Source organism: Pithys albifrons, chromosome Z (assembly GCF_047495875.1).
Source record: "Pithys albifrons albifrons isolate INPA30051 chromosome Z, PitAlb_v1, whole genome shotgun sequence".
NCBI lineage: Eukaryota > Metazoa > Chordata > Aves > Passeriformes > Thamnophilidae > Pithys > Pithys albifrons.
In genome coordinates this window covers 59,014,349-59,039,263 of record NC_092497.1, presented here as the reverse complement: position 1 = coordinate 59,039,263, position 24,915 = coordinate 59,014,349, and the positions used below count along the sequence as shown (strand labels likewise).

At 38.3% G+C, this 24,915-nt stretch overlaps 1 protein-coding gene across 7 annotated transcripts in view; it reads left to right on the top strand.

Moving 5' to 3' along the window:
• EFNA5 (ephrin A5) overlaps window positions 1-24,313 on the top strand; it is a 211,197-nt gene extending 186,884 nt beyond the window's left edge. For 6 of the 7 annotated variants that reach the window (XM_071579862.1, XM_071579865.1, XM_071579863.1 and 3 more), the window contains 3 exons: window positions 14,361-14,426; window positions 14,821-14,901; window positions 20,117-24,313. In XM_071579862.1, coding sequence (XP_071435963.1) covers window positions 14,361-14,426; window positions 14,821-14,901; window positions 20,117-20,238 — 269 coding nt within the window. In that variant the 3' untranslated portion in view covers window positions 20,239-24,313. The remainder of the gene's footprint in view (window positions 1-14,360; window positions 14,427-14,820; window positions 14,902-20,116) is intronic. The other variant, XM_071579866.1, reaches the window with a different exon arrangement.
• The last annotated feature ends 602 nt before the right edge of the window (window positions 24,314-24,915 follow it).

Here is a 24,915-nt window from a genome sequence, read left to right as displayed (position 1 = left end):
TAGCAGAGGGAGCTGGTGCATTGGCCTTTCTTGCCTTTTATTCAAATGCCACCTCCACAGAGATGGTAGTAGCAGGTTTGTACATTCTCCTGGTATGAAGGTAGTCCACTGCTTTAACAGTGGAATTTCCTACAGTTCTTCCGTCGTAAATTGTTCTGCAGATCCCTGACATTAAGCTGATGGGATTTTTTGTGTGTGTGTGTGAGCCTGTAGATGTGTGTTTTATCAGCTGCCTTGTCTCAGGTGAAAAAATTTAGAAAAAAAATCTTTTGAAAACCCCACTTTTTGGTGAGTCACTAATGACTGTGATCTGTGGATACAGCCATATGAAACTCCGTCTCCCCCAAGCAAGCACACACAATTTCTATAATTGGAACTGATGGAAACCTGTCTTTACAAGCACCATCACCTTCCATTCGATGACCCACATGTCACTTCTGAGGCTTGGGCTGAAGAGCAGAGCTAATAAGGAGTTTTCCAGCCCTTGGTGCATCTGTGGCACTTGCTCTCCCTGCTGTGCTGCATAGCGCACTGGCTGTTTGTTGGCAACTTCATATTTCACACTGCAGGGAACTGAAATGACTGAACAGACAGCAGAAGAGTTTTATTTGCAGTAGCCTGTGTATCCCTAGACTCTGATTTGGCATAAAACATCTGCTTCATGATCTGTTTCAAGGCCAGTTCCCTTCCACCAACAAAGGTTATGACTTAAAGCAAGCTGTGCCTTCGCTGGCAGGGGAGGGGGGAGATTTGCCTGAAGACTTGATTTAGACAGAATCAAAACATTCTGCCACAGAAATCCTTATTTCAATCATTCTGAAAGAGCAGCCAAACAGTAAATGTATTAACATACTAAGCTGTGAGTAAAGGAGGCCTCTGACTTTTGCTGTTTGGGTTTTTATGAGAGGTTGATACAAACAATATCTGTGTGTATGTGTGCATGTGTGGCTAGGTATAAACATTCATTATTGTATTGAGTGTGAAAGAAGTGACAGATCCTCTGCATGTACTTGCTTAAGAAGCAAAATCAGTAAGTAAATCTATTGGTTTTAGCTACAGTTTGTGCATATTTTCAATTTGTACAGTTTATTGTTGTAATATTGATGTAGTTTCTGTTGAAATCTTAGGAAATAGGTCCTACACGATGCAATATTTGAAAATAAATGGACGCATTAAATATTTTTTTTGTATTTATTTATTTCAGAGTATTTGGTGTGCTACCAAAAAAACCAGTTTTTGGAAGACCAGTACAGATTTCTTTGCAGAAGTGACATCTTGATCCACAGTTATATATCTACCAAAAATATTTGTGTTATTTCTTGCATTAACATAGTTAGATTCGACCTTTATTAGAGTGAGTAGCCTGTTACTGTCTGTGTACTTCACTGCTTTTGATGTGCAGTCTTTGCAACATATGGCTGTTTTTCCTCCTCAGAAAAAATCGGTTTTGTAGCTTTAAAAAAATAGTAATTGAATATTTGCATATCTCCAAGGAGCCATGCGGGTTAAACACTGCATTCATCTTCTACTGTTCTTAGGCCGCTTTTGGTTTAGGAGTAAGAACTATTGCTTTTATGAAGCGCCTTTTTCTATAAAGTCAAAACCTCACAGCAGTGCACAGAAAGCCAGTGCTATAAAGGAGCTAAGTACAGTCTTTAATAGAGAGAGCTAGGTTGTAAGTGTTTTTGTTCCTATGGAGCAGATAGATTTGGTTCCATCTGTTCCATATTCATAACAAAGGAGCTTACTTGCAGGAGGACTGACTTCCCAGGAGTAGCATGGTAATGCTCTTTTCACCACAGATTGAAAGGATCTGAAAATGGTCACTTCAGCTCAGCAGAAAGCAGCCAGCAGTAATAGTGCTTCAGACCCGCTATTGTTCTCTAGCTCTGTTTCAAGGGCTCTGATGTCCAAGTGGAGACCAGGGAAAACCAGCGTTTCTCAGGGCTCAGTGTTGGGACTGGTGCTGTTTAACATCTTTGTCAGTGACATGGGCAGTAGGGTCAGTGCACCCTCAGCGAGTTTGCAGATGACACCTGCGGTCAACAGGCTACAGAGATGTCATCCAGAGGGACTTTGACAGGCCTGGCAGGGGGCCTGTGCAGACCTCACGAATTTCAAAAAGGGCAAGTGCAAGGTCCTGCACCGGGGTCGGGGCAATCCCAAGCACATATACAGGTACGGATTGAGAGCATCCTTAAGGAAAAGGAGTTGGAAGTGGACCCAGCAATGTGTGCTTGCAGCCCAGAAAGGCAGCTGTATCCTGGGCTCATCTGAAGAGTGGACAGCAGGTCTTGAGAGGTGATTCTCCTCCACTGCTCCCCACTGGTGGAATCCCAGCTGGAGCGCTGTGTCCAACTCTGGGGCCCCCAACATGAGAAGGACATATTGGAGCAATTCCAGAGGGGTCCATAGGGGCTGAAGTACCTCTTCCGTGAGGGAGCTGGTGGTGTTCAGGCTGGAGAAGGCTCCATGGAGCCCTTTCAGCAGCCTTTCAGTAGCTAAGGAGGGCCTGCAATAAAGGGGGAAAGAAACTTTTTACAAGGGCAAGCGGGAACTATTTTTAAATTAGAAGAGAGTATGTTTAGATTAGATATAAGGAGTAAATTCTTTACTCAGAGAGTGGTGAGACACTGGGAAAAGTTGCCCAGAGAAGTTGTGGATTCCCCATCCATGGAAGTGTTCAAGACCATGCTGGGTGGGCTTTGAGCAGCCTGGTCTAGTGAAAGATGTTCCTGCCCAGGGAGGGGAGAGGGAGTGGACTTAGATAATCTTTATCCCTTCCAACCCAAAGCATTCTATGCTTTCTATGAAGATGCATACTTTTTGGCAAAAATCAAAATAAAATATAAACCCTACTCCCTTTGACATCTGTTGTTTCCAGCCCCATGTTAGTTGTCTATCTAAGGAGTTCAAAATGCTTTCTCAAATAAAAATGGAATGACATGTTACAAATACAGGGTCAATTTTTCTTTATTTGATCTTGCTATTAAAGGCAGAAGTGAAAAATTATTTACCGCCAGTCTGGGTTCTGTTTCCTGAACTTTTCTCATGATCTCTTCTTTCTCAGCAAGAATATTCTGTGAACAAGAAATCTGAAGTCCACAAAATGTGTGTGAAAGCTCCTTGCTGAGTTTCGTAATTAGGATGCTTCAGTGCCAGCTTTGATTACACACCTCATGGGCTTTCAGAAAAAAAAAAATCCATCTTGATCCAAGAAAAAAATATTCTTGTCTCGGCAGGATATTTCACAAGGGTAGAAGAGAAAAATGCAGGAGTGTACCACACACACTTTTACTTGGCTAAAGAACAAGTTATTCAGTGACCCCTAAAAGGTGAACTGGAAGTTTACAGCAATCTTAAAAATTAACTAGGAACACAGAACAAGAAAAATCCTTCTGTGTCATTGATTCTGGCTATGCAATCTCCAAAAGAGAGCATGAGACACACTGGTTTACCATTGTGCTGACTGGAAGTAATTCTGGGGTGTGCCGCACCCCATACCTCTCTGTGTTGCAGCATGGCTGGTGCCTGAGGCAGCTGTGAGAGTGGGATGGGCAGACACCAGGGCACACATAGCCTGCCTTAGCAGGTACTGCAGCATCCATGCTTTTTTACTCAGGGGTTTTTTGGACTTCAGATCAGCAATACCCTATCATATTATTCATAAATGCATATAAAAGCATCCACTACCCCTGATGTTTAAGACTCCAGATCAGATGTTACACAGACATTTGCAGATGTGATGCTTTCCCCAACCCCAAAGTGAGAGACATGATCTCAGACTGGGATTTTTTTGTTTGGTTGGTTATTAGTTTCTCAGTGCTACAAATTTTGCTGTAGTAACTCAGGGAGAGAATCCATGCATTTCAAGTGACTCTTCCTAACTAAGGTAAAGAACAGTATCCAGATTTCTTTGTAGAAACTCAGTGCATGGAACCCTCTTTGAAATGTGAGAGGAACTCTGTATAGCTACTAGAACTGTATCCACGGAAATGTTTGTTGTAGACTTGGCCAGGAGCAGAGACACAAATGTAGGTGGATCTTCATGGTTACAGAAAGTGGGATGGGGATTCTGCACTTCACTGTACTCTAGACTAGGCTTGATTCTCTACACTCTGAGAAGTGGAAACAGCACAGTAGGTTAGAGGCACTTAAACTGAGCAGTGAGGGACACTGTGTGGTTGAGAGAAGTTAGTTTGGCAGAGTTTTTTGTCCATCTCTTTTGAAATGAAGTATGTGTCAGCAAGGAAGTTTTCCATTAAGTTTTTTGAGTTATCCCATATTGTTTTCCACATGTATGACCTTAGATATATATGAGAAACACTGGAAGCTGCTCACAGCTTGGTTGTACTAGTTCTTATCAGGTTAACATATAAAGAATAGAAGAGTAAGCTTGCAGTGGGGAGGTGCTTCTTAGATCATGACATAGCAGGTAGATAATAGAGATAATAATTTCCCAATCTGCTTGGTCAGATTGTTAGTGTGAAACAGGGGCTTTTCTGGAAGAGAGGTAGAGTTCTCTCTTCAGTTCTGGGAGAATAGTTGCTACAGCATTCAGAAAAGAGAAGCTAAGAGATACCTGTGTGTTTCAAGTCTGATGAGGTATTCATTGCTTTTAAAATATTTTCCAAACCACCAGGGCTTTTGAGTCCCAGTTATGGAAAAGTGTACACATATATGTCTAATTTTGAGTTCATCTGGGAATGATCACTGGGAATAGGGCTAAACATCCTGTGGTATACATTATTCTTAAAAAAAAAAAAGCACAGAAGGAAATAATTTGTGGCAAAATAAAATGAAAGGTTAGCACTCCCATGGGTGTCTTAGACTTTCCCCCAGTCATAGTTACAACAGACTACAGTCCTTTTCTGGCATAGGTGAGACATGTCAAAGTCCTGATGAGTTCTCCTTGATGAAGCTTTGGCTATTCTCACATAAGCTGGCTTTTTGAAATACGGATTTCAAAGCATGAGTAAGACCTGTGGTACTGAACACTGAACACAAGCTAGACAAGTGAAAGATAGAAGCCGGGATGTAGAAGTTAAAATAAAGTGCAATTGCCTGGTACGCTGGAGAAAGTTTGACTAAAGAGAAAACTTCAGCTTGATGTGTTCCTGAATTTTTCATGGTAAAGGTGACAAGTTGAAGGGTTAATGAAATCCTTCTAAGGAGTGGATATAAATTTCTGGCTTGTATGGTGGAATGATTGAATGTTCAGTAGTCCCTCTGCAGGACTTGAGGAAACTGGGAATTCATATGATAAAGATGTGTTATTAATACATTGTTATTAATAGAGTGCTGGCATCTGTTACTGTGTTTGTACTCTGTCATAGCCTGGGACTCCACCATAGTAACTGTAATGAAACACAAGGTCTCTGTCCTGAAAATCTTAAAATTTTAGAATGAGAGTTTGAATTACGGTGGACTATCATGTGTTTTCCAAACATCATCATTTCTATTTCATATCTGGTTTACATCCTGCACAAGTTTGGTTTATCTGTGTAAAGGCTATGCCAAGGTTAGGTTAGAACTTTACCAAGCTTCTTAAATCTTCTGACCAAAGGTGTTATCTGTAAGCAGTGTGTTTGCAAAGTTTTGGGCATGCATGTGTACTCAAACACATTCAAATTTGCATTATTCTCACTGTTTGCCTTTATTTTAAATAACAACAAAATACAATCCCGATTCTGTGCTTCTCTCCCCGCAAATTTCCCCTGTTTCTAAGGTAACTTCTTGAAGATCTCTTCCTGTCTTTAAATCTTCTCCCTCCTCTGCAAGACGTGAATAAGATATTTCGTTGCTTTGCTTAGGTGAGTGCAGAAGTGACTTTTCATGTTTATGTCGGTGTCACAACCCTAGATAAACCCAGCATTTGGAGTTACTTCTTTGTTTTTATAAACTGGCAGGATTTTCAAGTATAACATGAAAAAAGACAAGAGTTGCTAAATATTATGAAGATAGTGGCAAGCCCATGAAGATGGAATAGAAAGGAATGCTTCTCTCTGCCTTAATTATAGTGTTAGCAGTGGTAAAGCTAGCCATGGGTAATATGAAGTCCATTAAAGTGTATGAGTTTAGTAACATGATACACTACCCACAAATTCCATGTGGGTGAACATGTTCCTTTAAAGATCAAAAAGAAAAAGTCATTACTAACAAGACTATAATGTCTCTTCAAAGGATTTACTTATGTCTGGTTCTTAGAGATGGAAATTAGCAAAATGGATAGCCTGCTTGAAGAAAACCATTTTATTTCTAGTGATATCAAGGGAAAATCAAAGTACAAAAGTGCTTATGAAAACTCTGAGGAGGGTATATTTTTCTCTAAGTGCTTTATTTGATAGTATTAACTTGTTTTATTAGCAATTTGCTCTAATACAGTCTTAATGTTGTACAATAACTGTATTTGGTTTTGTTAATGCCACTGAAACAGTAATGAGATCTGAGGTTTTTATTTCTTTCTAGTTAATAAGTGTTGGTTTGTTGCAATGGAAGGGATGACATCAGTCATTAATACTGGACTACTGCAAAAATGTTAGCACTTATTTTAAAGTATGTAATATAGTTTGCATTTCTGAAGGAGAAACCTTTTTATATGAGAGGAACACTAGCAAATATTTCATATGGTAGCAACTATGCAGTCTATTCTTCATCTCTGCTTCCTTATATTTCACAGGAACTTACGTGCAACTAGAAGTCCCTTCCAAGTTAGATATGCCTTTCATTTATTTCCAGCAGAGCTTTGTTTGTTTTTTAATGAGAAGAAACACCACGGAAGCAAAACTAGTTCTCTGAGAAGCTCAGGTTACAGTTAGATGACAGCTTTGCCCTGAACATAAATGTTCTTGCTTTTATGAAAAGAAAAAAAAACCTCTTTGTAAAGAACAACTGAGCTTTGTTATCTTACCGGTTCAAGGCTTGGTTCAGAGGAACAGCACAGTCAGAGCTGGATTTTTCAGCATCTGAAATGTCTGTTTTGTTGCTCTCCTGAAGGTGTAAAGGGTACAGGCTGCCCTGCATTGACGTTTTCCTGAACTCAACAGGACTTGGCAACTTGGGAGGAGGACAGATGATAACAGCATCACTATAATAAGCCTTTGGACTAGATTCAAAGTGATGCTGTCTGCTGAGCCCACAGGTGCTGTTCACCTCTGGAGTTGCCCAGCACTGGGAAGAACTGGCCTTTAGATTGCTCTGATGTTCTGCACTGTAAAAATCTGACTCCAGTACACCAGCTGGGCCAGCAACAGGGAAGGCTTGGATCAGAAAAGGGACCTTCCTAAGAGATGTACAGGGCTAGACCATACCAAACAGAAATACTGAGCTTAATTAAGCAGGAATTCCATGGTATACATGCTTCTTAAATTTTGTGTTGTGAGACTTTGTTATGAAACTTACTTTCAATCTATGCAGCCTTCAATGAGATATATAAGCTGCAATAGATTAGAAACTTCAAGAAAAATTATATTCTTCCTGGCCAGGCAGTTTTACTGGGACAGTTCATTCTGCATTAAGTGCAGAAACAGTAACTCTATTACTTTCTTCCAAGAACTCTCACTAAAATAGCATTTGTCTGGCAAGTCATTTCCATTTACTAGGTTATTTTTAGGAGGTCTGAGAAATACAATCACTTGTGAGGTGGACCATAATAATCCTGTGTTTTTACACTGTGCAATGCCAGTGCAAATTACGTATAAGATATTTGGAAATAAGCATAGCATTTCACAATCTGTTTATTGTGCACATGGCTTTTATCAAGTATTTTTCTCCATGCTGTGCATTTTGTTGTCTGGATTTTGAGTGGAGTGCAGAATCTAAGTCCATGTATGTGTGTAGGTATGTGTATCTTCACACAGACGGGGTCAGTACAAAATGCGACATGATTGGTTTACCTTTACTTCATACAGATGTAGTTGAGCATGCAAGCATAATGAAAAGTATGCATTTGTATTAGGTGTCCCATTAATGCCATGGATTTTAAGATACAACAGTTGGAAATACTAGTAAGCCATGGGTAGTATTAGCTGTGATCTTCCATCTGTTTGTTTGTTCATTTATTTGTTTATTTACTTTCCATTTTAGGTAATGTTTCTTAGTTTTTAAGTGGTCTTGGCAGTCCTAGATCAAGAGGTTTTTCAGATCAGTTTCTCTGTCTGTTGGCTTGAGATTTTTGAGTCTTTAAGTTGCTTAAATTTTTTTTTTTTTTTGGTGTTCTCATCTTGGTTTTCACTAAAATACAGAGAGAGGTGGATTCAGTTATGGTAAATTGCCAACCAGTTAGTCATGATTTACTGAGTAATTGTGCTTCACTTCTATGTCTGAAGAATGACTAAGTCATGGACATTGAATATTTTCATTTTCTCAGAATGGAGTCCTGTGTCTGCTACCAGTACAAAACTTTTGCTGATAGGTTGGAATGAAAGAGCAGACATGGAAATTAAACTCAAGTGAGAGCTGTGCTTTCCATGGGGCCAGTATTTATCTATTTTTAATTTTGTTTTATTTTAATATGTGCAAGGAAAATAAAGATCTATAAATCTTTCAAGTAACTTCTTTTTTTATTTAATCATTTTATTGTCCTTAGCTGTGTATGTTACTTCATGTGTGCACACAGAGGAGTGCCTTATTGATTGATTTAATTCTAGCTGACTTTTTCAGTTGTACCATTTATGCAAATTTGTAACTTTTTTCAATCTAAACTGTGAGAAGAATATTAATAACTAATTCTGCATTTACCTGGCTAATTTGCATACATTTGTGTAGTATGGTAAATCACATGAAAACCTACAGGGGAAAGGCTGAGCTCTTCTAACAACTAATAGGCTATTTTTTTCTTCTGAGTTGCACAAATTGAGAAATATTGCCTGTGGCAAACATAATGGAAAACTGCATTTTTAATGCTCTCGCACATACTCATTTCTTTACAAAGAAAGAAGCACATGACTCTTCTTAAAAATAAAACTTTCTAAAGCTCTGTAGCTGACACAGGATATTGGATGCTAAAACACTTCAGTTTGGTGGAATTACAGTTTGCAGGTTGTATAAGGTTACCTGGATATTGGATTTGACTAATGGGAGTGCTATTGTGCCTAAAAGGGCTAGAGGCAAATCACAGCTATAAATATTTTCTCCTGAAGAGATTGTCTGTAACTTACAGGACTAAGAGAGTGTGAGGACTGCGTAAACATGAGTTTCTGATTTACAACATGCAGCATCCTGTGTTGGGGTTGCCGCATGTTCTTTCTTTGTGGTGTTTCTCTATGTGGTTACAGAAGTTATATGTGCAACCCTTTTACCTGGACAGTAAGTGTTAGATGTTAGCTGTATGCATGTGACATCTCAATTTAGTGTGCTGGGGAGAAGTTCAAAATTAATCTCTATTGACTTCCCAGACTGAAACAATTCTTCAGTTCAGTGCTTATAGTTGGGAAGCACATTTCAGTGCCAGAATTTGTGTAACAAAGGGTGTTGGTAGTAGTACATCTACAATGAACTGAGGTGAGATCTCTTGATGTGATTTCTCAGTTCTTCTCTACAAGGAGAGCCTGTTTGCTGGACTTCTTAGCAGACAGCAGAGGAGAACCTTCATTACACTTTTCAAAAATGCAGTGAGAACAGACTGTCCTCTGTGTTTCATGAACACTGCTTTGTAATCCTTCAGAGAATACTCTGAGTGAACTGGTAATAGAAATTGAAATACAAAATAGTATTAGAATTACCATCTGCACAGTATCTGCAGAAGTGTGGTGAGGGTGTTGGGGTTCTTCATAAAGGAAAGGATACCCCTTTGCCAGTGTCCCTCCATTCCAAACAAAGGTCCTATCTGAGTGACTTAGGTAAATGGAGCATTTTTTCTACGCTGAACCAGTTTTGCTGTCTAATAGGGTCCATAGTGGCTTGTGCCTTGAATGCTAAATCTCTTTGTAGTGCTAAAGGAGGATTTGAACTGCAGTTAGGGTTTCTTTTTTCTCTATATCAAGACTTGCATTTTGGAGAAAAGTGTAATCCTGTAATTAGAAAGCTAAGAATGAGTGAGCAGGGAAGCAGAGGTAACCACTGATTACACGTGAATAGGATGGTTGAGACAGTTTTTATATGCGGCATCCTGATAACTTGCTCTTAGGTTAGAAACTGAGCCTCAAGTAGTTGCCAGCCAAACTGTTGCCTGCCTTAGTAAAGGAAACACTTAATTACAGGTTTTGTCACATCATCAGCAGGTCCTGATAACCCAGTTACTTTTGAAAATTTTTTTGTTTATTTGTTTTGTACATTTACTTTTTAATTAGCTTATTTTGTACACTGATTGGGCTGTATCTTGATGACTTCATTATTGAGTTTTTGGGATTTATCATAGTAAATTGAACTACATAACTTTTTTTGGTGTATATTACTTTTTTATTCTCTATCTGCAGTTTCCTGCAGTCATTGAATAACTGCTAAGTGTTATCAGGCTGAGGAAGGACCTAACCTGTTATTTATATCTAATATATTAATAATGTACCATGTGTTTTCTAGCTGAGAGCTATATAATTTTTTTTAATATTTAAATATAGCTAGCAAATACTGAAATATTTATGGTTTGGCTCTAGATGAGGAGAGAATAATTTTCATCACTCTCCTTTCCTTACAGGGTATAAAAATGGCACCACTGAAGTGGTTCAGGGACGAGAAATTTTACCATCTAATTTCTCTTTGTGGACCACTTTTGGATCTGGTTTGGATCTAGGCCTATGTGTGGTAGTTTGGTTTTTTTTTTCTACTTCAACTAATGGAGATGGAATTTTCATCTAAGAATATAGAGGTCATGACTTAAATTTCTTCTGAATTGGAAATTTTCTTATTTTGAAAAAGTAATGAAGAGACCAAGCCAGTTACTTTTATGATCATTGAGATATTTTCATATATGCTGGGTTTTCAGGGGAATTTTTATGTTCACTTTCTTCTAGCCCCAAGTCTTTCTGTTCACTCTCTTCTAACCCCAAGTCTTTGTGTAACCATGAAGTCGAAAACATTTTCTGTAATAGAGAGGCCGAGGAGATTGGCATGAAGTTGCTGGTAAAGGTGAGGTAGGGCAAGGGAGGAAAGTATCATAAGAATTGTAATGACATGTAGGAACTAGCAACATTGCAGAGTTCCTCTTCTGTTTTCAGTTGTGATTCTTCCTGACACAAACTAAACCAGTCAGATCTTTTCTAGTCTACTATCGTTCATGAAGAAAAAAAGGGCATATAACCTCTTTTGCTCCATATAACGGATTTTTTTCAAAGGTTTCTTTTTGTTGTGCATCAAGGTTTCAGTTGCCTTTTTTTTTTTTTGTCGTTGGGAATTCTGGCTTTTGAAATGGAAAGCATTGCCTGGGACAGGTTCCATTAGCATCAGAGGCTTCCTGCTCTCACAACTGGCCTATGTTTTATAGCTAATATCACCTTTAAAATGGGCAAATAGAAAAGTCTTACAACCAAGCCTTAGGGGCCAACCTGATTTTGTGCAGGAAAGAGAATAAAATTTCCCTTTGTACCACCTAGAAAGGACACCTTTTCCTATACTGTACCTAATTTTGGTGGAATGTAGCAACAACAGTAGTGGTTCACCTGAGAAGCAGCTTTTACAGATCCCAACTGACAAAGAGCAGTTCTCTTTCTCCTTTCCTGACTCTTTCTGTGGGTGATACTTCTGGTCTTAAGACAAAAAATGTCACTGGTGTATATTTTTTCTTTTAAGATTAAAAGGAGAAGGGAGAAGGAGGGAGGATGGGAGGAGAAGAAAGAAAGAAAAAATAATTGATTGCAGTCATGCATCTTGGCAAAAGTACTTAATGTCTCAGGAAGGCCAATGAGGTTGCAGCATATCCCTTCACCACCTTGGTCTTGGCTGTTAAGGCAGATGTGAGTGCTGAAATTGCAACTTGATTTTTTTTTAATATTCATTATTATTCCTTTTGAAGGAGTAAAACACTGATTAAAGAGGAATCTTTCTGAGTTTACTGCAAACACTGACAATACATATTTTTTCCGGAAAGCAGAAAAGCACTTTTTCATACTTCTTGCTAAAACTATGTCAGTTTCTGGGATGACGCTTTAGATGCAATTGCTGTTTGCAATAGCACTGTAGTTCATGATATACTCTGTAGTTGCAAACCAATGTGAAGTCTGGTGGAAAAAGATTTCAGAATTTTTCTTCCAAATGGCCAATCGCTAGCTGTTATTTTCTCCTGAGTGCAAATATTATGTACATGTTTGAACACATATGAACAGAACATTAATATTCTGGGTTTTCCCGAAAGAATAGACTTTTTTTCCTGGACAGAATGTTTTTAGCTCCTAGCTATCCTACCTAGTGGTATTCTAGTTAGTCACTGAATAATAGAGTATTATAATAAACAGCAGTGAGCAAAACATGCTTATTTTATGGACATAATAGCATGTAAGCATCAAAGCTAAAACTTCACTTTAAATAAATGTGTGTCACAGTGCACTTCTGAAATAACTTCTGGGCAGAAAAAATCTGTTAGTGGTAAATTTACTGCAGGGATTCTATTTTGTCTAATATTACAAGTGTTATTTCCACCTTTATGCTTGTAATTTGGTAATGATTGTAGTATTCTTATCTTTTCAGAAATCTAAAACTGCCTGTTGAGTCTTAACAAACCATTCAGCAGTTGCATATATTCAGTGAGGGCTACAGAAAGGACACAATTTCCTGATTATAGCATAGAATGCAAATATTGTGCCCTAAATAATGCACCAGTTACTGTAAATGTCTTTGATTTAGTAAGATCCTATAGCAAATCTAGCTGTTAACTCTTCTTGCTCGGCATTGAGGGGGGGAAGCATCATTTCTACACACTTTTGTCTTTTTTCAAGAACTTTTAAGATGTGCAACCACAGCTTTAAGAGTATTAGATTCTTTACTTTGCTCCTTTTTTTGTGTTTGTACTGAGTTTGCTAGTTCCTCTTGCTAAGTTCTTCTAGGAAAAATCTAGTGCTTGCAAGGCAAGCACATCATCAAAGACTTAGGAAATGTATTTCAAATTAGTTAAGTGTGAGCTTAGCATGAAGACAAAGAGTGTGCATTTATATGTCTGTGTATAAATTATTTTAGTTATTTGTCTCATGCAGGGGCAGAATTAATAAAAATGGATGAAACAGGGATAAACATAACAAACTAGCACCTTGCCAGCCCAATCATCTTCTCCAGTAGTTGCCATTTAATGCAAAATGCAACTCATTCTGCCCTAATATGTAGATTTTCAAATGCAATGAAATAAAAGTTACTCTATGGTAGTTCAGGCATTATTTTTTAGCAATGGCTTTTGAGGGTTTTTGCAAAAAAAGTGTGAATGGTCTTTCAGAAGCAAAAATCTGCATGCCTGAGTCAATTTGCTTGATTGCCATTGTGCATGTTCCACTGTGGACCAATGTGCAATTTCAGAATTGCAGACATTGAGGGAAGTTACCAATATGTGAAGACTGGCAGGCAGTACACAAAGGAGTGCCAGGCTGTGGTGATAGGCAGGCATATTTCCCTAAGGTCATGTATTTTGAGGCAGGAACGTTTCTAGAAAGGAAGTTTTCACAACAGTACTTTTTCCTGGCAAAGAAGTGAGTAGGTGCTGACACTGGATCTTTGTGTGTGATCTTTTGTATTAGGGCTAGACATTTTTCCACTTATTCTTTTTCTCCTAGTACAGTAAGTATTCTTAAATACTTTCAATGAGAAATGATGAGGGAGGGCATAAAGAAGGAATAAACTGATTTTAGTATGTTAGTTCTGTAATATGGGGAATAATGTTTTGACTGAAGCAAGATAATATTTTGTCAACAAAGGCAGATGCACATGGAGGATGACTTTGCTGTAAAATTTAATGGTACATATTTCTACTTTCCTGGGACTGTATAGATAATTCCATTTTTAGCACTGTCACCTTCAGTGTAGTTTTTATTTTAGGTTGTTGAAGCCTGTGGCCTAGTGTTTCAAGCCTAGATTTTCTCTAAATATTCTATATTCTGAAGTGTTACTTTTTTCAGAGTGGATACATGCATTATACAAAAAATGTATTAAACAAGCTTTCAAGAAAAAGGTGAAAGGAGATAGTGAAATCCTGAAAATACCATGTGCTTCACGACTTCCATGTAAAATAATAAAGAAATTAATTAGAGTCAAATCTACAGTTCTTTCCCTGCTTTTGCATAGTCTGGCTACTTTGTGCACTTAGAAGTTCTTACATGCAGACACTGAAAGGTATCCAACCCTTCAGATGAAGGGAAGGTAAAGGATATTTTATTTAGCACAAAGGAGATTTTGCATTTTCAGCTTCTTACTCCTCTATTTGTCTTTCCTTTTTCTTCATTTTACAGCTTCTGCAATCCCAGATAATGGAAGGAGATCCTGCCTAAAGCTTAAGGTCTTTGTGCGACCAGCAAGTAAGTCCTTCACATTAAGCTTTCGAGGGTGGCTTTCTGGTGCATGTTTTACTGTGTGGTCTAGTAAACAGCAGTAAATCTTTTTTTTTTAACTGTTAAATCTTATATCTGTTCTGTACATACAGCAACATTTGTGTTACAATTTTCATTGTATTTTCTTATGGTTTTTCATAAAGCTTTGTTTTAATTACATGGCAGTTGCTAACTTGTTGTTTCTTGAAATGTGTGCAAAACGGAAACTAGACTGGCATTCAGACAAGTGCCACAGATTTAAAATATTAATATGCTTAATTATATATAGAAAATAGAGGGAAAAAAGAGAAAAAAAAGGAAAGTGTGAAGTTTAAGAGTGTCTCACTAACATATTTGGCTGTTATCTCTATTTTCGTTATAGACAGCTGTATGAAAACTATAGGTGTTCATGATCGTGTTTTCGATGTTAACGACAAAGTAGAAAATTCATTAGAACCAGCAGGTTAGTATGCTTAGAGAATCTCTTTTAACAAATGCGTGTATCCCTCTGGTGCTTCAGTACTTTTTTTCCTCTTCTCTCTGCATGCTTTGCATGGTGTGACTGCTCTGTTGTTGCACACTTCTAGCAGTTCTAATGCAGCTCATGGTTTATTTCCTGTATCCTCATAAAATGCAGGGGAGGAAAAATGTTGCTTTATTTGGGTTTTTTGGGTGACATTGTTTAATGAAACATGGTGTGTGCCAGTGTAAAATTTTCACCCATATCCTGAAGTCACTCGCCCATCAAGGCCAAACACCAAACATGTTGGCAAAACAGTATTTATTAACTGGGCCCACAGTTTTAGAAATAAAGCCAATGGGCACATTTAATTTATTATGTGGTTTTAAAAGAGTTTCAGAAAAACAGAACCATTGCTTGTTTATGCTGTTGCATGACACAGGCATGCAACTAATTGAGTTAGTGTTTATATAGAAATTAGCCATTTAAAATTATGTATATTTTTGTGTACAGCTGGTTAGTTAAAGTATCATTTTTACATGTGTGCACATACACATACAGACATATATATATTTATATATAAAATTTCCATTTTTACTGAAGCAAACTTAAGTTTTCAGGGGCTTTTCTGGTGCTTTTTTTTCTTTTTTTTTTTTTTTGGCAAAGCACTGCCTCTAGAATGAGTGTGTTTGCTATGATGGAGCCCCTTATCTGCCCAGGGCAAAGTTACATTAATCTCCACCATCAATCAAGCTGACATGTCTCTTTGCAGAAAGTGCATGTGTATTGTTTGTGTGACTCAAGTTTATGATAGATAGAAGCACATTTAACTCTAGGGGTATGAGTAATCCCAACAATTTAAATGGGATGGCTCATGACATTAAAATTAGGTGGATATTTAGGAAAAGTATTTGCAGTAATAGTATACCTGTTTGTTTTATATATACCGACATAGTGCTCACATGTTGTTTTATTAAAGCCTCAATAATTAAAATTCACAGTTAAATAAACAAATTATACCAGAATATATTGTAGACATACCATTTATTACATACCCTTAAGAACAGATTACCAATATTTTTTCCAATAAGCTATTTGAAAGAGGCTTCCTCTTTGTGTATGAAGCACATACTAATTTTTTTCGCTCTGATATTTGCAGTTTCTTTAATTAAAATTTCTTATTTATACAGGAGTATAAATCAGGTATTCACAAGCTATCCAATTTGAATAATATACTTATGGATAAACCATAGGATTTATTGGGTATTTTTTTAAATAATTTTCAGGACTCCACTAAAATGTGGGGGCTTGAGAATCAAAGCAAATCTAAATGCGAGGATAATGCATTTACATTAGATACATTTATGCATTCATTAACATCATTCTTCTACAGAAGACATAAGTATGTTCCTTGACTGTCTGTGTGTTACCTGTGAATCTAGAAACTCAATGCAATTTTTTATATTTTGTAATTTGGTAAACATGGTCTTAATGTGTATTTCTTCTGTTACTGGCTTGCAAAAGAGGTCATCTGAGTAATAAATGCCTGATTTTAGTAAACTTGCTGAATTTTTTTTCAGTAGTGCTGCTCACTTCCCACTGAATGGCTGTAACTAGCTAGCATAATCACAAAAGCACATCATTAGAAAGCAGCAGGCAAACCAGGGAACCAAAATCAAACAAAGAGCATCCTGCAGTCTAAGATGAAATACTGTTTATGTTACCAGAAGGAAATAATAGCTTTAATGAGAAGGTTTGGTACCAGAAAATTCCCACTCCTGACATCAGTGTATATTTGCATTATTAATTGGACCAGTCACCATTAGATAATCAGTCATTCCCAGATCTGCCAACTGCTGTCACACTTCTCTGTTGCTGGCCTGTTACGGTTGCTGCTGCCTTGGTGGATTTTGCTGCATGTGTTCTGTGTCGTGTACTAATTTGCATGTCTCTGATGCGCATCTTTTGCTTCTGTGCTCTCCCCTGGCCTGCCACTGTCTTCTTCCACAGTAGACAGAAGAATTGGGAGGCAGGAGGGTCATGTTCAGCAGATAAATTACTGTCATTTTACTTTTAAAAATCACCATTTTTGTGATTTTTGAACCCTTCTAATTTCACTGGTTTGGTGTAGAAATTTGTAGGAAACTGGTCCATAGTGATCACACTTCTTTCAGAAGTGATGGAAATAATTGGCTCTATACCTATCCACCCATTCTCTTCCTCCTTAAAAATAAAAAGTCCCTAAACAAAAATTCCAGTTGTGCATATCTGAAAGCTATACCTGAAGCATATGATGTGAGGCTGTGTGATCTGAAAACTTCTGCCTGTCAAAACAATGTTTTCTATTTACTGCTGGCATTCCCAGTCTTTAGCAGTGACCTTCTGGATTTTACTCAGGAATTTTGTCCTCTTCATTGCTTGCCTTTTGAGTTTAAAATGAAGCAAAACCTTTTCCCCAAGACTTAAAGACAGTGCAGTTTTCACTCTGCACTCCAAGGAAAACCATACATGTAAAGTGATTCTCATAACCACCGATGAATTGTGTGTTCTAATAAATGAGTGCAGAAACCTTGCAACAGCATTGACAGAAAACCCAGATGATTTCGCAAAAGGAATCCCTTAATGTTACATGGAAATTAATTCTTCTGTGAAGAATGGCTTTATAAAAATGGCAGCATAGAAGATATCCACATTTTTCATTTAAGAGAAGTAATGTTTTTAGCTTAGTGCTTTTTCATTGAGTTTTTTAGCAGTAGCCAGTGTTCCAGTTGTGGCAGTATCTGATAGTCAAAAAGAATGAGGATTTATTACTGCTCTGCACTAGTTCTTCCCTATTGTGTTTTAGTGCTGACTCACTGATGTAATTAGAACAAAACTGTTGACATTCAGTGTTGCAAATTCACTTATTTGCAATTCTGTTGATGATGCAAGAGGTAGAAGGTAATACACATCATTCTCCTCTCTAGTTTTAGTTCATCTGCAGTGAGTAAATGTTTCCAAATTAGGAAGAGCTAACTCTAAATACATTAAAGGAGGTGGAACTGACAGTAAGGACAGGCATATTTTTCCCCTGTAACTTCTTTGAGTATCTTTTAATTGAGAAGCAAGCTTTTGTGGAGCACTGTATTCTGATTTCAGTGTCACCAAAGTACAAGATTGTAATTTAGAAGTGAAATGTGAAATAGCTTTTGGTATTGACAACCACTGAAACTGGCACTTTTCAGTAGCCAACATTCACTGAAATACTTAGATTCCTTTGGAATAATTCTGAAGGAAGAATATTAAGGCCTGGTTCAGGGCCAATGTGCCTGGGATGGTCCCCCATGCAGAGCTGCAATTGAAGTAATTCCAGCCAGTCTTTCCCACTGACATCACAGGATCACAGAATGGATAGGGTTAGAAGGGGCCACTAGAAGTCATTTAGTCCAGCTTATGTGCCCAGGCATGTTACTAAGGATTGTGGACAGGTGACTTTTGAGTAACTCCAGTGAGGGAGGCTCCACACCCTCTCTGCACAATCTGTTCCAGTGTTCAGTTACACACACAGTAAGAAACTTGTTCTTCCTATTCATGTGGAACTTCCTATGCATCACTTTCTGTTTGTTGCCTCTTGTCCTATTGCTTGGCACCACCAATAAGAGATGATGTCCCATTCTTAGAAACGTGAGCTATTTACAGCTGATCAGTGCTTGCTTTTCATACTTTTGCCTTGAGCAGCACTGAAACCTGTTGATAAGCTGTATGTGATTATAGCATCAATTAGTGCTGGAAAAAGTACAGGTGATAAATTGCTAATTCAGTTTACTGTGCATCTTGCTGTGTGACTGAGTTGGGGCTGAAGAGCCTATTAACCTAAATTAGGCTAAGTGCTCTACTTGTTTTTGAGCTAGGTGTCAAGGGTATGAGAGGGAGGAATCTTGTTTGTAGCTACAGCCAAGTAATATGAAAGTCTCCATGCCAAAGCAGTATGGTGATCCCAGTGTCCTTACTCCTGCTTCCTTTAGTGCCTCTAGCAGGACTTGTACAGTTCTCACCCAGTGTAATCCTGGCAGTGCAATTTGTTGAGATAGGAGCTAAGTCAGAAACATCATAGATATGTTGATCTCTTATAAAACAGGGGAGCTTAGTGAAATACTATTAATTTTGCTGGAAACTTAAGGACCCTAAAAAACTTATGAATACATTTTAAAGCCACTTCATACGTCCTAAAAAGGTTTCACTTACTTCTTTCAGAGCTGACTTTTTTATAGCAAGCCTCAGACAGATTGCTTTTTTAAACAGCCAAATTAGATAACCATGGATATGGAAGATATAGAAGGCTTTGCAGAGAGAAATACCATTGCTATAACAACACTGAAGTTGAATTTGACTTCACCTACCTTTCTTATGTTACAGGCAGTGGCTTTTAGGATGATCTTTAGGTTACGAAAACTAAACAGAACTTTATTACGTGTCATAAATTTAATATTTGCTACTGTGTTCTCTTCTGCCACTAATGCATAACGCATAAGCATAATGTGTTCCCAACTCTGCTGGTTCTTTTTTTATTAGTTCTAGCAGCATACCTGTAAATCTCTATTTTGTGTAACATAAAAGGTAGTGAGATTTTCCAGATTGAGTATTTATTCTGTAAAATTGGTGATTGTCATATGTTAGCCTTTAAAATTCTGTTTCAAGAAAGGAGGAATGATCTTACATCTGCTGGACATCCCCAGATGTAGTATACTTCAGTGGAAATTTTATGTGTGGAAGGGGAGTATATGCTTGGGCTTACAGGCTGTCATTTCAAATTCAAGAGCCAAAATCTGTAACTGATTAAGGGGATTAACTGTGAAATTAATTCTGGACATGTGCAACACTTTTGTAAATCAGGTGTTTTTATTTAGCTGCCTCCCAGACATTGCTATCTAATGAGCCATCCAAAACTAGAGCTACAGCATTTTATTGGAAGAGAAGTCTTTCATTCCTCAATCTGCTGAAATCAAACTTACTTTCTGCTTCTCTGGTCTTCAATGGGAGTTTTGCCAGTAAGAAATGCAGGACTTGGCCCCAAGTTGGTTACATAATGAGGTATTACACGCTTGTGAAAGTCAATGACAGCACAAGGTTCATTGCCCTATTTCATAAAGGCACTGAAATCTACTTACGGTTGTCGGCTCAGTGAGAGTTTATTAAGGATGCAAAATCTCATTGGAATGTATGCTTTCTGTTTGAACAGATGATACCGTACATGAGTCAGCCGAGCCATCCCGTGGCGAGAACGCGGCACAGACACCAAGGATACCCAGCCGGCTTTTGGCAACTCTGTTGTTCCTCCTGGCAATGCTTTTGATATTATAGCACAGTATGCTCCGGCAACCTGTCGCAGAAAATATCAGGGTCTTGGAACATCAAAGATCCACCTAACTGTTCATCCCAGGAAAGGGACTTTATTGTTTTTGCAGATGTCAAATTGTTATTTTTCCCTTTTCTTCTCCCTTTTAGCCTGAACTCAGCAAAAATTTGAAGGGGATAACTAGCTTCAGCACCCACCCCTACCTACCCTGTGACTTTCTTAACCCCTCCATATAAATAAAAGGACTCCAAATGAAAATGCCAAACTAAAATAGTGACACTAGTGATTATTATTTTCCTCTGCATTCTCCTTTAAGAAGTCACCTCTGTTAGCTCACTGTGTCATCTGTATATGGAAAAGGAAGAGTAGTGGCTGATACAGTCAGTGAGGGATAAGGAAAGTGAGTGAAGACCTTGGAGAGTCTTTCTCTGTGATACAGTATTTATGCCTTCTCGTTCAGCACTGTAAGATGATCATACAAGGCATTGTGTCACCATGTCAAGACTAGAGGGGAAATATTAAGAGTAGACATAATATAACACCATTTCCTCCAGGAGTTTCTAATTGAACAGGCTTCTGAGAGGGAATGGTGATGTTTCTTACAGGACTGTCTTGAAACATCTTTGACAGTAAAACTTGTGCTCACAAGTAGAAATGCTGTCTTTGGTGAGAGGAAGAAGTTAGTATTTAGAAATGTTAGCACACAGCAGGCAAGGTCAGATTTAGGAAACTTCACTGGGGGTGTGAGTGCCTCTGTTATTTCGTTTTAAGGGGATAATGCACACCGGATTATTTTATTTTAAAACAAATCACCGTGGTGCTACAATTTTTTTCTTGAAATGCAGAGGCACTTTTGAAAATAAAGTGACCTTCCCCAGCACTGACTTAGTAGCTGATAGCCTTGGATGCTGCTCTGGGTGTTAATACATGCTAAAAGAGGACATCGGTGGCCAGAGGAAACATGTTTGGGACACAGGATCTCCAGTGTGCTCTTGACTTGTCTCTCCTGCAAGTTCCTCAATCATGGGAAAAATCAGATGTAGAAGAAGCCAGGGCAGTCTAATAGCATTGTTTGGTGGGGGAAAGAAAAAAAGTGTGGAATGCAAATACAAGTGTTAATTTTTTATCTTTTCCCTTTCCAGCACAGTTTGAAGAATAAAGGAAATGTGTTTATCAGATGGAGATAAACTAGATGGGCTCCCAAAGACTTAACAAAATATTTTTTTAAAAATCCACTAGAATAGAAAATACATTATTTAGATATACTTTATGCTGAGAGTGAGTATATATGCTTGTCCTATTTAAACATGTGAGAGAAGTGGTAACCCTTGATGCAATTAGGAAATGGGACTGTCTTGTTTGATGGAATTAGGTGTGACCCTGTTTAAGGAATCTGAGCCTTGGCAAACATAAAACTTTAAAAAGTAGTTTTCCAGGAAGTGCAAGCCTTGGAGTACTTTTGGCTAGGCTGCCATGGAATTTGGATGCTATGCATAATCAGTGAAATTTCAGACCTAGACTAAAACAGAGCTTTTCTAACAAAAAACTGTGGTAATTACATTAAATGTGAAACAAAACATGGAGCACATTCAAACAAAACAAGATTTTTCTATATTAATTATGAAGAAAAAGTCTGCCTAACAAAACTGAGTGATGCCATTAATGGACAGCATTTCACAGGCTTTTTTTTTTTTTTTAATGATGAAAAGCTTTCCAAAAGTTCGAGCAGGAGAGGGGAAAATAAATTGGAGATATAAAGGGAGGTTTTATGCATGCTGAGCTATGACCTGGGCTTGCCTTATACCATACATGTTCATTAATGCAGGGCCTGTGCTTACAGGAGGAATGCAGGAAATTTGCTCTAGTGTGAAGTGCACAGAATAAAGATACGCAGTCCAAACAGTGAGGGAAGTCATCATCTCATTACAGGCTGTCTGGTACTTTGCTCTCTTTAATGTGTATGTGCTTGGTACACACACTAATACTTCCTGTAGGTAGGAATTAAAAAGCTTTCGATGAGGTGAGCTTATTCAAAATGCACCTTATCAAATGGATTATAAACCAGAGTACAGATAATATTGCATGATGTGTAACCATATTAAAATGATTCATAGCAGTTGCAGGCCGTCATACCAGTAGTGCCAATTTCATGTAGGAACAGTGACTTCATTTGTCATCCTTTGTTCTCTGAATGATGTTGGAGTTGAAGATGTACGTTTATCCACAGCAAAGGATTGTCACTAGTGTTACTTCTGGTGAAACTCACCCCTTCATGTTGTCACGGAGCCTTGCTGGGTAGGTGAGGGACAACACAAGTGATGTGGCTGCACGGTGGATCCCAGTGATGCCTGGCATGGCGTGGCTGGGAGCAGCGTGCCAGGCTCTGCCAGTTTCATACTTGATGGCATTAGGCAATCCCAGTCATACCAAGTACATAAATGTTGGTGGGCTTTGTGTTGCATTGCAAATCTCTGGATGCTTTAAATGCAGATGTTGCTGCAAATTGAGGAGATTTTGCTCCCTTACCCCTTCATCTGCCCCAGCTCAAGTCTGAGGTACTGATTCTCCCTCAGCCTAGGTGGGTTACTTACGCCCACCTGCACTCCTGGCTGCCAAGGGCATTGCAAAGTGAAGCAGGCAAAATAGGGATCAGTCAGTATAGTGGATACCGTGTATCCTTCAATAGACAAGGTAACATTTCGTGTTAGTTTAGAATATTGTTTTGTACTGTACTTACTTGGATGGCGAAGGAAAGACAAGTAAAACTTAAAGCTATGTTCTTTAAATTCTGTATTATTAGCAACCTCTGTTGTATATAGTGTTTGATAATAAAGTATTAATTTGATTCTTATGTCTTTTGTAAGTGAGAACAATAGACTTTCAGGATATTAAAATCACGTGTTGATTACAAGACAGAGCTTTGAAGCATCAAGTGTGATCATGGCTGAGAACTGAGAGACAAGTAGCCATGACACTGCAGCATACAGGACTCATCTTTGAAAATCGTTCATCTGTTGCAAGACTTCACAATGTCAAGACCTGGAACAACATGACTTTTAATGATCAATGTTTTGTCCTCAGTGTTTAGAGGTCTGATGTTGGAGCCCTGTGGTTTATGTGTTAGTTTTTGTTCTTTTGTATCATGTTTGTTTCTAAAAAGGCTTTGGGGATATAACAACTTTTCTGTTATTTTGTTTGTTCATTTCTTTATTATTTGTATTTTTTTCCTCCTGTTTTCCTTTTGGTTTTGTTCCCATGAATAGTTTTTTCCAGAAAGGATCTTGCCAGTGTCATGTGCGATATATGTATGTACTTGGTTCCAAAAGAACTAGAAACAAATTTGAGAAGTACTGAGAGTAGTTGAGTAGATCGTTTCCTTTCCTCTGTAATTGTGGAAGGAAAATGGTTGTATTTGTACCTGTTGATTCCCATCCCTAGCCCTCAAAGCTGAACTTAATCCATTGCCTTATGAGTGCAGTGGTTCAGTCACTTTCAGTGGTTTAGAGTGTTAACTCTTCCCCTCTTTTCATTACACTTTTTGTAATCACCAGTTTTAATGTACAACCCTCCACACTTCTCTTCCCTCTTCCTGCCCTTCCTCCTCTCCCACTCTCCTTCTTTTTTAATTTGGAGCTGTGAATGGGCAGATCTGTTTCTGGTCTGGCATCACTGAGTTTTTCCCATGCATTCACCCTTGAGCTTCTCAAATGTGAGACAAATCTCCCTACAATAGGCTTGCTGCCATTGTCTGTACAGTTTAATAGATGCTGGCATGTTGGAGGTTACCCATGAGTCTGCGAAATCCGCTTACCATGCTTACTCTTGACACCCCATTGAAGACACTAATTGTGTATGCATCTGGGTATGAAAGTCCAGCTCAGTGTGGTCCTGTGCTTGTACTGCCCTGCTTTGCAGTTTCTTTGCACTTATTCATTGAGTGCTGTTTTTGAAATGCTTACGTTATATAAACTTAAAATGTTTAAACAAAACCCCACCCAAAATCCCTGCCCCATAAGATCTGTATTTGTATATACACGTGTCCGTACAACTATACTTAAATAAAATTAAAGATTTTCATCATTTTAATTGGTTCTTTTAGACTACATTTTTTGTTTAATTAATTACATTTTTGTTTTGTTGGCTATTTGTACCTACCTTACACAGAAACGTAGAATGGTTGTGGTTAAAAGAGACCTTCCAAGGTCTTCTAGGCCAGCCCCCCTGCAAATTGCAGGGAGATCTTCCACTAGATCAGGTTATTCAGAGCCCCGTCCAACCTGTCCTTGAATGTTTCAGGGAAGGAACAGGCAGTGAGGAGTATCAGTGGGAAAGTGTGAAAAATGCAGTAGGCACAACTGACTGTAGCTACCAACATCCTGGCTCTAAAGCCTGAATTCTCTACTCTTTACCATTTTTAAATGTGTTCAGAGGTCTTCCAAATACTTAACAGGGTAAGGAGCTATGTCAGCCCAAGTGCTGGTAACTATTTCATGGTTTCCATCATCACTTTTGTCCTGCTTTAGGCCTCCTGAGCAATATTCCTTGCTCGTCTGAGCAACAAGTGGTTGTATGGTATAACTTTTGCTCCTTGAAGAGCAGAGCCAGCCCCAGAGCTGGGCAGTTGAACTCAGCCCCCGCTACCAAGGATGCTTCTCAGACAGATGAAGCAATGGGGTTGGAAG